The 14476-nt window shown below is 38.0% G+C and overlaps 1 protein-coding gene across 1 annotated transcript in view; it reads right to left on the bottom strand.

Annotated features, from left to right (window-relative positions):
- ADAM9 (ADAM metallopeptidase domain 9) overlaps positions 1–14476 on the bottom strand; it is a 137392-nt gene that overhangs the window by 14781 nt on the left and 108135 nt on the right. The window contains exons 17-20 of the mRNA XM_002720772.5: positions 13065–13145; positions 12703–12808; positions 7020–7161; positions 5367–5454 (exon numbers count right to left, since the gene is read on the bottom strand). Coding sequence (XP_002720818.1) covers positions 5367–5454; positions 7020–7161; positions 12703–12808; positions 13065–13145 — 417 coding nt within the window. The remainder of the gene's footprint in view (positions 1–5366; positions 5455–7019; positions 7162–12702; positions 12809–13064; positions 13146–14476) is intronic.

The raw sequence follows: 14476 nt of genomic DNA, 5'->3' as shown, positions 1-14476 counted from the left end.
ACACCAGCATGATAACAATATATACTGATTTCCTCAAACACACTGGAATCTACCCAGTGGACCTAAGGAAGAACCTGCCTGCTTTCTACCTCTCTGGTATATACCTGCCAGGACAAATCTCCTGTATACCTTGTAGTCACCCTGTAGGGTTGTAGTAGGATTCAGTTCACATCTCCAAAAACCTAGGACAAGTGCTGTTTAAGTCCTAGTACCAGTTGCATTCACCTAGCAAGACCAGAAGAAGGGTCCATTCACATCACAGAGTACTAAAATCAGTTTTTGGTTGGCCAATCCCACATATCACTCAGGCTTTCCAGTGGGACATAGAGACAGCCCCTTTGCCCTCCTCACATGAAGAACAAATCCCATTGTAGCTGACACCAAAGTCCCTGTGGACTGAAAAAACAAACCATCTATAGGAAACACACATTCACCTCAAAGTCACACTTCTACTCCTATGAACTACCGCAGACAAGACCATTGTGACACTTATAAACAAAGCTGACACTGATTAAAGCAAAAGAAACATCACTCAGAGGCTACACTTCTGAGCTCACCTTAAAACAAAGCCAAAGAAACAAGACAGGTTATATCGTCCATTATACCTAAACCATAAACTCTTTTCCAATGAAACCTGCACCATGAAGAAGGGACTATTACAGCAGATGCATAGACATCAATATAGGAACACAGGAGACATAAAGAAGCAAAGTAGCAGGATACTTCCAAAAGAACTCAATAATTTTCCAGAATTAGATCCTGATCTGAAAGAAAGCTATGAACTACCAGAGACAGAATTCAAAATAATTATTGTAAAGAAATTCAATGTGATCTAAAAGAATACAGATAGATAAAAGAAATGAATAAATCAATGAGTGACATGAATTTAAAAATTCAATAAGGAGATACAAATCATTAAAAGAGCCAAACAGAAATTTTGGAAATGAAATCTTAAACTAGTGAATTAAAAAACACTATTAAGACCTTTAGGAGCCGGTGCTGTGGCACAGTGCGTAAAGCCACCACCTGCAGTGTCGGCATCCCATATGGGTGCTGGTTCAAGTCCCAGCTGCTCTACTTCCAATCCAGCTCTCTGCTATGGCCTGGGAAAGCCGTAGAAGATGGCCCAAATCCTCGGGCCCCTGAACTTGTGTAGGAGACCCAGAAAAAGCTCCTGGCTCCTGGCTTCAGACCAGCGCAACTCCAGCTGTTGCAGCCAATTGGGCAGTGAACCATCGGATGGAAGACCTCTCTCTCTCTCTGCGTAACTCTTTCAAATAAATCAATAAATCTTAAAAAAAAAAAAAAAAAAAAAAAAAAAAAAAGGACCTTTAACAGTAGAATAGAACAAGTGAGGAAAGAATTTCTGACCTGGAGGTCATGACTTTTGAAATAACCCAATCAGACAAAAAGAAAAAGATAACAATGAAAAAAGTCTAAGTAAAATATGGAATACCATTAAATGACCAAATTTTTGTATTATTTGGATTCCTGAAGAAAAGAGAAGGAAAAGGGTGCAGAGAACCTGCTAAAAGGTTGAAATGTTCTGAGGTCTTGAAAGAGACAAAGACAACAGATACAGATACTCAAAGGACCCCAAGCAGACTCAACCAAAAAAGTTATTGTCCAATTCAGACTCTAGTCAAACTGTCAAAAAGTTAAAGCAAGGAGAAAATACTAAAGACAGTGAGATTTATCTCAGAGATGCAAAGGGTGATTTAACACTCACAAATCAATAAATGTTATAAATCAAATCAACAGAAAGAACACAAATCACATAGTCATCTCAATAAATACAAAAAAAGCATTTGGTAAGATTCAACACCACTTCATGATAGTAAAACAAAAAGCCTACATATCAGTTATAGAAGGAATATGCCTCAAAATCATAAAGGCTATTCATGACAAACCAACAGCCAATAACACAATGAATGGGAAAAAGCTGAGAGTTTGAAGCAAGACCCCCTACTTTACCTTCCATACAAAAATCAACTCAAAATGAATCATATACTTAAATATAAGACCTGAAACTATATGAGGAAAACATAGGAAGAACACTCCAAAACACTGGCTTAGGCAATCATCTTTTGGATAAGACCCCAAAGGCATAAGCAATAAATTAGATAAATGGGATTATGTCAAACTAAAAAAAAAGTCTGCATAGCAAAGGAAACAAAGTGAATACACAATCAATAGAGAGGAAGAAAATATTTGCAAACTATACATCTGATAAAGAAGGATTAATACCCAGAATATACAAGGAGCTCAAGAAATTCAACAAGGACAAAATAAACATCCACTTTAAAAATTAACATAGGATATGAATATTCATTTTTCAAAAGAAATACAGGGACAGGCATTGTGGGGCACTGAGTTAAGCCACTGCTTTCTTGCAATGCCTGCATCCCATATTATAGTGCCAATTTGTGTCCTGGCTCCCCTGCTTCCAATCCAGCTTCCCACTAATGCACCTAGGAAAGCAGTAGATAGTAGTCCGAACACTTGGGTCCCTGCCACCCACCTAAGAGGACTTCAGGATTCAGCATGGTCCAGCTCTGGCTGTTGCCAGGATTTCAGGAGTGAACCAGCAGGTGGAAGATCTGTGTGTGTGTGTGTGTGTGTGTGTCTGCCTCTCTCCCATCACTCTGCCTTTTAAATAAATAAATTATCTTTCAAAAAAGAAGAAATACAAATGGTGAATAAACACATCAAAAAATGATCAGGATCACAGCCATCAGCAAAATGCAAATAAAAACTACAAGAGGTATCATTTCACTCTAGTTAGAATGGGTATTACCAAAAAGTCAAAAAATACCAAATACTGGAAAGGATGTGGAGAAAAGGGAACCATAATGCATTGCTGGTGGGATGCAAATTAACACAGCCATTATGGAAAACAATGTGGAGGTTCCCTGAAAAACTAAAAATGGATCTAGGAAATCCACTGGCGAAATCCAGCTATCCGCAATTCTGGGAATATATCAAATGGAAATGAAGTCAGCATACGAAAGAGATAACCTGCACTACCAAGTTTATTACAGCCCAATACACAATAGCAAAGAAGTGGAATCAACCTAGATAACCATCAACTGGTGTGAATAAAGAAAATGTGACATACACACATGATGAAGTATTTTTCAGGCACAAAAAACATGAAATAGTGACATCTGCAACAAAATGGGTGGTACTGGAGATCATGACGCTAAGTTAAATGAATCAGATACAGACAAATACCTCACTTTCTCTCATATGTAGAAGTTTATGTGTGTATGTGTATATATAAAAACTTATTTCAAAATTAATATATGTCATATTATTTGGAATACAGATATTTATAAATGTCTTCACTGAATTGTACTCATAATATAATATACCTTTCATTCCTAACTTTGATTTGTCATGAATCATTATAAGACATTATTATATTTATCCCTGCTTTCAAGAAAAATGGTGTGTGTGTGGTAAAATTTTAAAAACTGTATTCATTGAACTCTTCTTCATACTTTTCTGTATTTGAATTATTTTAAATAAAAAATAAACGAGACACTGACATAAAAAGTATTCAACAAATGTAAATATCCTTCCATTATAAAAACTTTCAATAATTAGGTATATAAAGAATAAACCTCAACAAAATAAAGGCTGCATTTCACAAGCCCATGGTTAATATCATAATCAACAGTGAAAAACTGACAACTTTTCCTCTAATATAAATAATAAGCCTATTGTTGCTATTTCTATTCAACATAGTATGGGCAATTCTAACCAAAACAACTAGGCAAGAAAAAGCATCCAAACTATAAAGGAAAAAGGAAAAGTGTCCCTGTTGGTAGATCTTATATATAGAAAATTCTAAAGGCTCCACTCGAAAGTTTATAGAACTAATACATAAATTCAGTAAACTTGCAGGACAAAAAGTCAGTAGCACTTACACACTAAAACAAACTATCTTACAAAAAAATTCATTTTGAATAAATTTAACAAAGTAGCAAAAATAACAGTACACCACAAACTATAAAATATTGACAAAGGAAATTAAAGGAGACATAAAGAAATGAAAAGAAATCTCAAGTTAAAGGATTAGAAAGTTGATATTATTTTAAAAAGTCCATAATACCCAAAGAGATTTACATATTCAAGCAATATTCTTGAAATTCTTCATAAATCATCAAAATTCTTCATAAAACTAGGAAAAAAATCCTAAAATTCACTGGTGAGTACAAAAGCATAAATAGACAAACAGTAGTGTACCAAAATAAAAGCAAGGGAAAACAATCAAAAGAAGAAAGAGCTAATCTGTGGAAAGGGTTAAAATATTTACAAACCACACACATCAATAAGGAGTTGGTATCCAAAATACACAAAAAATATAAATAACTTGGAGCTGGCGCTGTGGCACAGTAAGTTAATCTTCCACCTGAACCGCTGGCATCCCATATTGGGCGCTGGTTCTAGTCCCGGCTGCTTCTCATCTGATCCAGCTCTCTGCCACGGCCTGGGAAAGCAGTAGAAGATGACCCAAGTGCTTGGGCCCCTGCATCCCTGTGGGAGACTCAGAAGAAGCTCCTGGCTCCAGATCAACCCAGTTCTGGCCATTGTGACCATCTGGGGAGTAAACCAGCAGATGGAAAACCTTTCTCCCTATCTCTCCCACTCACTGTCCATAACCCTACCTCTCAATTAAAAATAAAAAAAGGAAAGAATATAAGTAAATCAATTATCAACCCCCCCCACACACACAAATAAATCAATGAAAAACAGGCAAAAGACCAAAATAGACACATGCATGGCCAACAAGTATATGAAAAAAAGGCTCAACATCCCTAATCATCAGGGAAATGCAAATCAAAACCACAATGAACAATCACTTCAGCTGTGTAAAATATCAAATAAAACATTGTAAAAGTTTACAAGTGGAAAATCATATATATTACATAGGAATCCACGTGTATCAGTTAAATTATATCACTATGCTGATCATCCCTAATACATTCTCAGAAACAGCGACGATTAGTCCTAATGCTGAGATGATTAGATCTGTCCAGAAACTCAACACCAAGTCATTAAGAACAAGCCCTAGTGAAACAAGGTATTAAAAACAAAGACAAGTGAACATAGGGCAAAAACAGTGGTATCATAGATCCTGTATCATTTCCCAATATTGTTTCAAGGTACGTTGTTCTTAATTTCCAGATTTCTATTCCCATATGTTCTGAGCCAGGGACTCTGCTAGAATTCCTTCAACACAGGGACCACCTAGAACAATGCTGAAATCCAATGTTCAATATTTCTATCTATTTGTATATAACTCTAATTTTTAATCCTCAAACATAATAAATAATACGAACTTTCCATTTTAAACTTACAACTTCTCTAGGAGCCGTCACTGGAGATACATGCCGAGGAACACTCACTGGCTGTCTAGAAACATTTGCTTGATTTTTGCCATCTGATCTGAAAGATACAACAACCTTTGGGTTAAAATAATATTAAAACATTTACACATGATTTATTACACATATTGAAAAATAAAGTCAGTAATGGTGGTGATAATGATCACAATGAAAGCTGAAACCTACAACATTTCTACTAGCTTTCCACATCTAACCCTCACAATATGAAAAAGTATTAACCACAGTTTATGTTGCTCCCCCTCTTCGTGGAGGAACGACACTAAACCCTGCCTAGGCTTCCTATCCGAGTCACGGCACCATTATGTCGCTCCCCCTCTTCGTGGAGGAACGACACAGGACCCTGCGCTGTTCTTTTGTCTGCTCGGCCCTTCCCGGGTTTGCTGCTGGTTCTTCCCGGGTTGGCTACCGACCCGGGTTTGCTGCTGGTTCTTCCCGGGTTGGCTACCGACCCTTCCACCTCCGTGGAAGGGCGGTTCCCCCTGCCACTTTCCCCACTTCCGCGGGGGAGCGGCACACCGCCGGCCGGCTCTCTCGGGGGCTGCACAGGTGTTCCTTCAGATAGATGTTCCTGGTGCATGTTGTCTCTCTCCTCCTTTATAGTCCTCTTCCGCCAATCCCAACTCTGCTACCCACATGCCGAGTACGCTGCTCTCCTCCAATCAGGAGCAGGTCCTACAGTTTATTGGTTGAACTGGAGGCAGCTGAGTAGAAGCTGTTTCTCCCTTCTCAGCGCCATATTGTGGGAGAGCAGATGCATAGAATAAGTCTTAGTTCCAGTAACTTAGTCTAGTCTGAGTTGCTCCCAGTTGCTCCCCACAGTTTATAATTAAATAAGTTAATTAAATAAATAAATTCAATAACTAAATAAATATAGAGTAAATAAATAAAATTCTAAGAAATAAAATTTGGTCAATTAGGATAGTGTTTCCTAATTTTTCTCATCAAATGTTCTTTTTGCCCGTTTTTCATCTATTTGAGAGGCAAGCAGAGAAAAAGACAGCAAGAGATCTTCCATTCTCTGGTGTACTCCCCAAATGCCCGCAACAGCCAGTTCTGTGCCAGATTAAAGCCAGGAGCCTGGAACTCCATCCATAGCTCTCATGTAGGTGGATTACCTGCTGCTTCCCAAAATGCATTAACAGGAAGCTAGATGAGAACTCAAACTGGCACATCAATGCAGGATGGGAGAGTCTCAAATGCCATGCCACAAACCTACCTCAAAATTTATTTTTTAAAAGCTTAAAATTCACAAAATCTGTTTTCAAAACTGAGAATTTAAAAACTGTCCTGTATGAGAACTGATACAGGAAATAAAGACAAGAAAATTTTCAACATTTACTTATCTTATCTCATATTTCAGTCTCTAATTAGGAATCACAAATCACATCTCAGAAATCAACATTAAGCAAAATTAGTTCTGGAGGCCCTTTTCAGCAGACAGGCTGATTCCCCTCCCTGTGAAAATGCTTAGCCACCATTACCCTTTAAAACATACTAACCAACTCAAAAGAATAGTGCCCCATTTCTAAGACTGACAATCCCCATGATACATCCATCATCACTAAAACGTTAAATTATTAATGTAGATTTAAAACATCTATCTACTCATATGTTTGTGATCTCTTCTTTCTGAAGTAGCTTCTCCACAGTTGATCTCTCTTAATGAAGACAAAAGCAGCCAATCCAATGAGGGGAACAATGAGGAAGAAGAACACCAGGAGTCCATCCCTCAGAGCAGTATTCTTTTCTAGAGAGATGAAATGTGAAAGAATGGTCACCATACTAACTCATACTACCCAGAACATTCTGAGTAATTATAAATTTTCACATTATTCAATAAACTGATATAAACTGAATACACTGGGAAGTCTTCTCGTGCTTCATGCCTGACCACCCAATTTTTGCCTTTACAAAAATAACCATTTCATTAGCCTCTTGTATAATCTTATATTTTGCAAATTTAAGCAATACAGAAATGAATTTTTAACAGCAATCCCTCAAAATTGCATATGATAAACACTATTTGGCACATCACTTTTTTTTTCACCTATCTATATATCTTTCAAAACCACAGAGGGCATACTCATTTTCTACACAAACTTCCAGAAGATATTCTGTAGTTTTAATTAGTACTCCACTAACAGATACTTCTATTTTTCAATCTTTCACTACTATAAAAAATATGGTATAATCCATAACTTTATACACATCATATCATACACAGTTATGATTACAGAACATGCCAAAGGCAGTACTGCTATATCAAAGGATGCAGGTGTTCATCATTTTTATAAGGTGTTATCAAATGGTCCTCCACTGTGATGGCTACAAGTTAGTACACCCTCAAACAATACATAAGAATTCCACACAGCCTCACTCACAGAGCCAAGCTGAAGGATTTTTGCCAACCTGGTAGCTGAAAAATTATTTATTATATAAATTCCATTTATATATTTTTGTTTAATACTATTGAGTTCAGCACCTTTTGTGTTTAAGGAAAAACAGTTATTTCTTTTTCTCAGCTCAGTTCTTTCACTATTATTCTATTAGACATTTGATTTTGTTGTTCTTAGATCCTAAAAACTCCATATGCTATGGAGATGAGCTTTGTCTGTGATATGAGTTGGAAATATTTTCCCATTTTGTCATTTGTTTTAATGGTATTACACTTTCTTCTGTGCAGCAGTTTATTATCTTTTATAGTTGAAGTTATCAATCTTATTTTTATGTCTCCTGGATTTTAAGTATCATTATAACTTTTGAAAATGTCATTAATTATCATTAATCTTATCTGTTTTGTGTTCTTTAGAGAAATAAAGAAATGATAAACTAAAATTTTCCTCATAATTCAGTTTGTAGAAGGACCAGAAATTTCTAATACAAGTATAAAATTATATGACACATTCAATTTAAAAAAAAACACACAAAAAATTATGGCATTTCATAATTACTAATAGGTAGATAAATTTAAATTCAGGTACCCAACATAAAAATGGTAAGATTGTATTGAAACTGGTACCTTCAGGCTATGGGCAGCAATTCACCACAGTATTATTTGTTTGGAAATTTTATCAATAACCACAAATAGACTTATTATGCCCTTCAACTAAATAAACTCATTATTGGCAATTTATCCTTCAACTGGACAAAAAAAATGCATATTTGTTAACAGTGCATATCAAAAGTACAGAAACAACCCAAATGTTAAATAATTTAAAAACAGCTAAATCAAGTTACAGGACAGCAACCTGACAGAATACACAGTTATTAACAATCATAATTCTGACTTTCACATCTAGCCAAGATGTAGTAACAGATTTATCAACTAAACTAAAACAGCCAGACAAAATATATGAAACACCAGTTTTAAAGAATTAGCAATGACAGAACAAAAAACAATGACTCCCGTTAAACAGAAATTGAAATAAGGTGACTCTTAAATTGCCCCAGTTTACTGGTTAGAGAGAGTTAACAGACCTCAATGGGGAATGTGGAAACACAAGCAAAGCCAAGTTACTATCTTGGGTTGAAGAGATAGTGCAGAAGACAAAGTTGTTAGAGTTCACTGAGCAAAGTACCACAGGAAAGGAGCTACTTAGAATCTGAAGATCCATACAGGGTTACCCTCAAATAGTTAATTGATTACTGATCACTTTGTACATGGAGAGGATTTCAAGATGGCGGAATAGGGAAGGGTATACTGCTCTAGGCTAAGGGTAAATAATGTAAAAAAAGGGGGGGGCAGGGTTGCTAGTACATTCTCAGAGTAGAGTGAGGAGAGAGAAAATTGCAATGGAAATTCTACAGGAGGAAGAACACTGTGGAGCAGTGTGGAAGGTGCACACATGTCGCTCCCCCTCTTCGCGGAGGAATGACACAGGACCCTGCGCTGTTCTTTTGTCTGCTCGGCCCTTCCCGGGTTTGCTGCTGGTTCTTCCCAGATTGGCTACCGACCCTTCCACCTCCGTGGAAGGGCGGTTCCCTCTGCCACTTTCTCCACTTCCACGGGGGAGCGGCACACCGCCGGCCGGCTCTCTCGGGGGCTGCTCAGATGTTCCTCAGGTGTTCCTCTTAGATGTTCCTGCTGCATGTTGTCTCTCTCCTCCTTTATAGTCCTCTTCCACCAATCCCAACTCTGCTACCCACACGCCGAGTACACTGCTCTCCTCCAATCAGGAGCAGGATCAGCTCCTGCAGGTCATCACTCAAGTTGCCGAGAGACAGCTGCGTAGAAGCTGTTTACTCCTCTCCCAGCGCCATATTGTGGGAGAGCAGATGCATAGAATAAGTCTTAATTCCAGTAACTTAGTCTAGTCCGAGTTGCTCCCCACACACACATGCAACAGGAAAACGGAGTAAACACACAACCCCAGCAGCCGAGAGCCAGGTAAAACACCAGCCTGGGTGTGAGGGGAGATCAGCCTGCAGTAGCCTGGGCCACTGGCGATGTAGTTGCATGAGAGTGTGGCCTGAGTCTGGCCTGGAGTCCTAAGGAGGGTAGGGTTACCTGCTGACCCAGTCGGAAAAAAACAGAGTACGTTTCTCTCACCCTACTCCCCATGACAAAAGCACTCGGCAACTGGCTGAGGGTGGGTGCTGTTTCGGGCAGAAGCAGAAGCTGCAGAAACTGGCTGGGACAAAGATGCCACCTTCTCAGCAGTACCACATCACACACCTGGCAACCAGCACAGAGAAGGTAACATTCAGCCTGAGGCTCTCCTACATGTGTGTGATCCAGAGATTCCAGCAGAGGGAGAAATCCACGGTCTCCACTGACTCTCATTCTGTCTGGGAGGACTGAGAGGGGCTGGGCAGCCACGTATGACTGTGAGGTGCCCCAGCCCCTCAACACATCAGGCTCCCGGGCTCAAGTCACCTAGGTGGAGAACCCACAGGCAGCTGTCTCTGGAAATGTCTCTGCCTCTCTGCGGACGACTCAGGCTAGCAGAGCAAAGTGCAGCAATTGCTACCTGAGACATTGAGAGCCTTCTGTCACACTGCATATTAGCCCCACCTAGAGCACTGACCAGAGCTCCCTGGCCACACCATATGGGTGCTGGTTAATTTGCCAGCTGCTCCACTTCTGATTCAGCTCCTGCTAATGGCCTGGGAAGAACAGCAGAAAATGGCCCAAGTGCTTGGACCCTGCAAAACATGTGGGAGACTCAGATGGCTCCTGGTTTCACCCTGGCCAGCCCTGGTCATTGCAGCCATCTGGGGAGTAAAACAGTGGCTAGAAGATATATCTTTCTTTCTCTTTCTCTCTGTAACTCTTTCAAACAAATCAATCAATCTTTTAAAAAAGGAAAGAAAAGAAATATATTTGAAGAAATAATGGCTAAAAATTTTAACAGACAAAAAAAGCTCAAAAAATTACAGGCACATCCAGACACGTTACAATAAATTTCTAAAAGTCAGAAACAGGGTAAATCTTACAAAGAGAGAATAAAAGATAGATTACATAAAGACACTGAATACAAAGAAAAGAATTATAGTAGATTTTTCAGGGAAAACAATGCAAATCAGAAGACAATATAGGGATATCTTATTATAAGTGGGATGGTGGGGAGAAGGGACTGGTTCCTTATAATTCTTTACTCAGCTAAATTATCATTTAAGAAAGGCAAAGACTTCATCACAAATACAAAAGCCAAAAGTATTTCTCAATGGTAACCTGCCATTATAAAAAAAAAGTCAAAAGAAATCCTCTAAGCAGAAATTAAATGAATCTCAAAGAAATGAAGAACACTAGAAATTGTAACCATATGGTACGTAAAAATAATTTTAAATCTTTTAAAATGTTTTTAAATCTCTTTAACTGACCAAAGCAAAATAACCAGCTGTTAACTGTCAGGTCTATAACATATGTAGAAGTAAAATACATGACAACAAGAGCACAAAAGCCAGAAAATCAGAAATATATAGAAAGTCCTACAATATCACATGGGAGACTGTGATAGAAAAATATCACAATGGTATAAACTCAAACATATTACCAATCAAACTGAATTAAATGTAAATGTTCAAAATCCAAGGGGGCCACCGCCTACAGTACCAGCATCCCATATGGGTGTCAGTTCGAGTCCCGGCTGCTCCACTTCCGATCCAGCTCTCTGCTATGGCCTGTGATAGCAGCAGAAGATGGCCCAAGTCCTTGGGCCCCTGCACCAGCGTGGGAGACCCGGAAGTTCCTGGCTCCTAGCTTCAGATCAGCTCAACTCTGGCCATTGTAGTCATCTGGGGAGTGAACCAAAGGATGGAAGACCTCTCGCTCTGTCTCTCTCTTCTCTCTATCCCTCTCTCTCTCTCTCAATCTTTCTGGCTCTACCTCTCTCTGCAACTCTTTCCAATAAATTTTAAAAATCTTTTAAAAAGAAAGAAAGAAGGTATAAACAGAAGCCTGTATAGCTGCAATAATATGAAAATAATTTGGTATGAAGATCCACAGATAAAAGAGAGTAGTAGTCTATTAAAGCAAGTCAAGGAAGTTATAATATGTTTTATGTATAGTGATATGGACTGGAAAGGTAAGCTACGAGCAAATCATGCATTTAAGCCATGTTAAGGGTTTGAGAACTTCATTCTTTTTTTTTTTTTTTTTTTTTTTTTTTTTTTGACAGGCAGAGTGGACAATGAGAGAGACAGGGAGAAAGGTCTTCCTTTTCCATTGATTTACCCCGCAATGGCCGCTCCGGTGGCGCGCTGCGGCCAGCGCACCACGCCGATCCGAAGCTAGGAGCCAGGTGTTTCTCCTGGTCTCCTATGCAGGTGCAGGGCCCAAGGACTTGGGCCATCCTCCACTGCACTCCCTGGCCACAGCAGAGAGCTGGACTGGAAGAGGAGCAACGGGGACAGAATCCAGTGCCCCGACCGGGACTAGAACCTGGTGTGCCGGCACCGCAGGCAGAGGATTAGCCTAGTGAGCTGCGGCACCGGCGGAGAACTTCATTCTAATAGCAATGCAGAAACACAGAAATTAAAGCAGGACACGTACATAATCAAAACTGAACTCTTGAAGGAAAATACTGAAGCTCTGTAATATAACATGGAACACAGATGAGAGGAAGCAAAATGAGAAACACGGAGCCCAGACAAGAAGCTACTATGTAAGTCCACACAGAAGTTTAAAAAAAAAAAAATCAGAAACATTCATAAGGACTTTAGGACACAGAATAAACATAATTTAGTTTAACAACTGATGCAGTAAGTGGTTCAGAGATTCAAGGATACCCAATTGACGACTTGGGCCACCAGCAGATCACTCTAATTTTTTTTCCATATTACTTGCCATTGTATGTAGGTCCGCTGTCCACACTTCCTCCATATCCTTTAGTCTCACAATTTGGAGGAGCCCAGCCATTTTCACAGTGACAATTCTTATTGCTATTACATACCTTCAAAGCAATCAAAATACCACTTTTGTTAATTGTGAATGTTGTTCTGTATCATCAACTCAAGAAGGAAACCAGAAGAAAGAACTACACATACATGAATTCATAAGCATTCTCTACACGTGAAACACTGATCAAGAATCTAAACTCCCCAACATCTGAAACCCTAAAAAACCGGAAATTCTTACACAACCCTCATTAGGAATTCTTGCTATTCACCACTACTTCAAAGAACAAACCAAAGGAAAATAGTACCTACCCCATGTCCATGACATTTCTTCTGAACATCACAGTCATAATTTAGAACAGAAGCATTTACACACTGGAAATTTCTACAGACCTGAAAAAAAAAAAAAGAAAGAAAGAAACTAAGTGAAGTAAAGAAAAATTGAACACATTAACAAATACCCAGAAATAAAAATCTTGGTAAAGACTACTTCATTAAAGAATTCTTTCATAGTTTTAAGGAATGGGTGATTCCCATATCATATTTTAGATAATATTGAAAGGTAAGTGCAAATGATATAGATTCAATGATTAAAAAAAAAAACAAAAAAGATATAAGAGCTAAAAATAAAACTATAGTTTATCCTTGAATATGAATATACATCTGAAAATCCTAGACAAAATATTCACAAATGGATTTTTACAACTCAAAATTTACCAGACAAGTTGACTTCAGGGCTACAATACTCAACAATGTGAAATGCTCAGTTATATCTCTGATAAATTGTGATTATAAAAACAGATATAAAAAAACTGAAAAATTTGAAACACTTCAGTTTTTGAAGTCATTTTGAAAATAAGAATAAAGGGATACTTTGTCAACAAGACAAAACCTGTCTTCTAGTATCATGACTACAATAAAATAATAGAGGTGATTTTTATTGAAAGTACTATTTAAAATGAATCATTATTATTTCATGGTTCAGAAATTTTATTTCATGCAATGAGATATGAAGTTCTAAATATTGCCATCAGTGATTTAAAAGCATTATCTCAGAAAAATATTAAACTAAATTTGTAAAGGAATAATCTACAATTTATTGAAAAGACTTCCATTTCCTGGAAGTTGGTATCTCTGTGAAAAAATGCTCATCTGTGACAAATTAGAAAAAAGAATACTGGGGACGGGGGTTGTGTTACAGCAGGCTAAGCTGCTGCTCATCCCGTATGAGTATGGGTTCGAGTCCTGGCTCCACTTCTGATACAGCTCCCATTAATGCACCTTGGAAAATAACAAAAGATGACTCAAGTACTTAGACCACTGCAACCCACATAGGAGACCCAAATGGAGTTCACATATCCTAGCTTTGGCCTGGTGAAGCCCAGCCATTGCAGCTTTTTGGGGAGTGAATTAGCAGATGGGAAGACTTTCCTCTTTCTTTCTGTATATCTGCTTTCAAATAAATAAATAAATCTTTTAAAAAAATACTAATTTTTTAAAAGATTGTTGGGTGATAATTTACATTTTTATTAGGTAGCCAACTATACATGATCAGAATGTTTAAATGACCTACTGAAATGAACAATTAGAAAACAAACATACCCATAAAATATCAATAGGTACCTTTACCCCTTTAAAAACACAATATTAAACATTTAAGGAGATACATGTTTACCCTCATTAGACATTATTGTGTATGCATGTATAGAAACATCACATGATAC

Source organism: Oryctolagus cuniculus, chromosome 2 (assembly GCF_051225735.1).
Source record: "Oryctolagus cuniculus isolate XC-2025 breed Fujian yellow rabbit chromosome 2, ASM5122573v1, whole genome shotgun sequence".
In the NCBI taxonomy this organism is placed as follows: domain Eukaryota; kingdom Metazoa; phylum Chordata; class Mammalia; order Lagomorpha; family Leporidae; genus Oryctolagus; species Oryctolagus cuniculus.
Note: the sequence above shows the minus strand (reverse complement) of the source record. Positions and strands in the feature narration are given on the sequence as shown.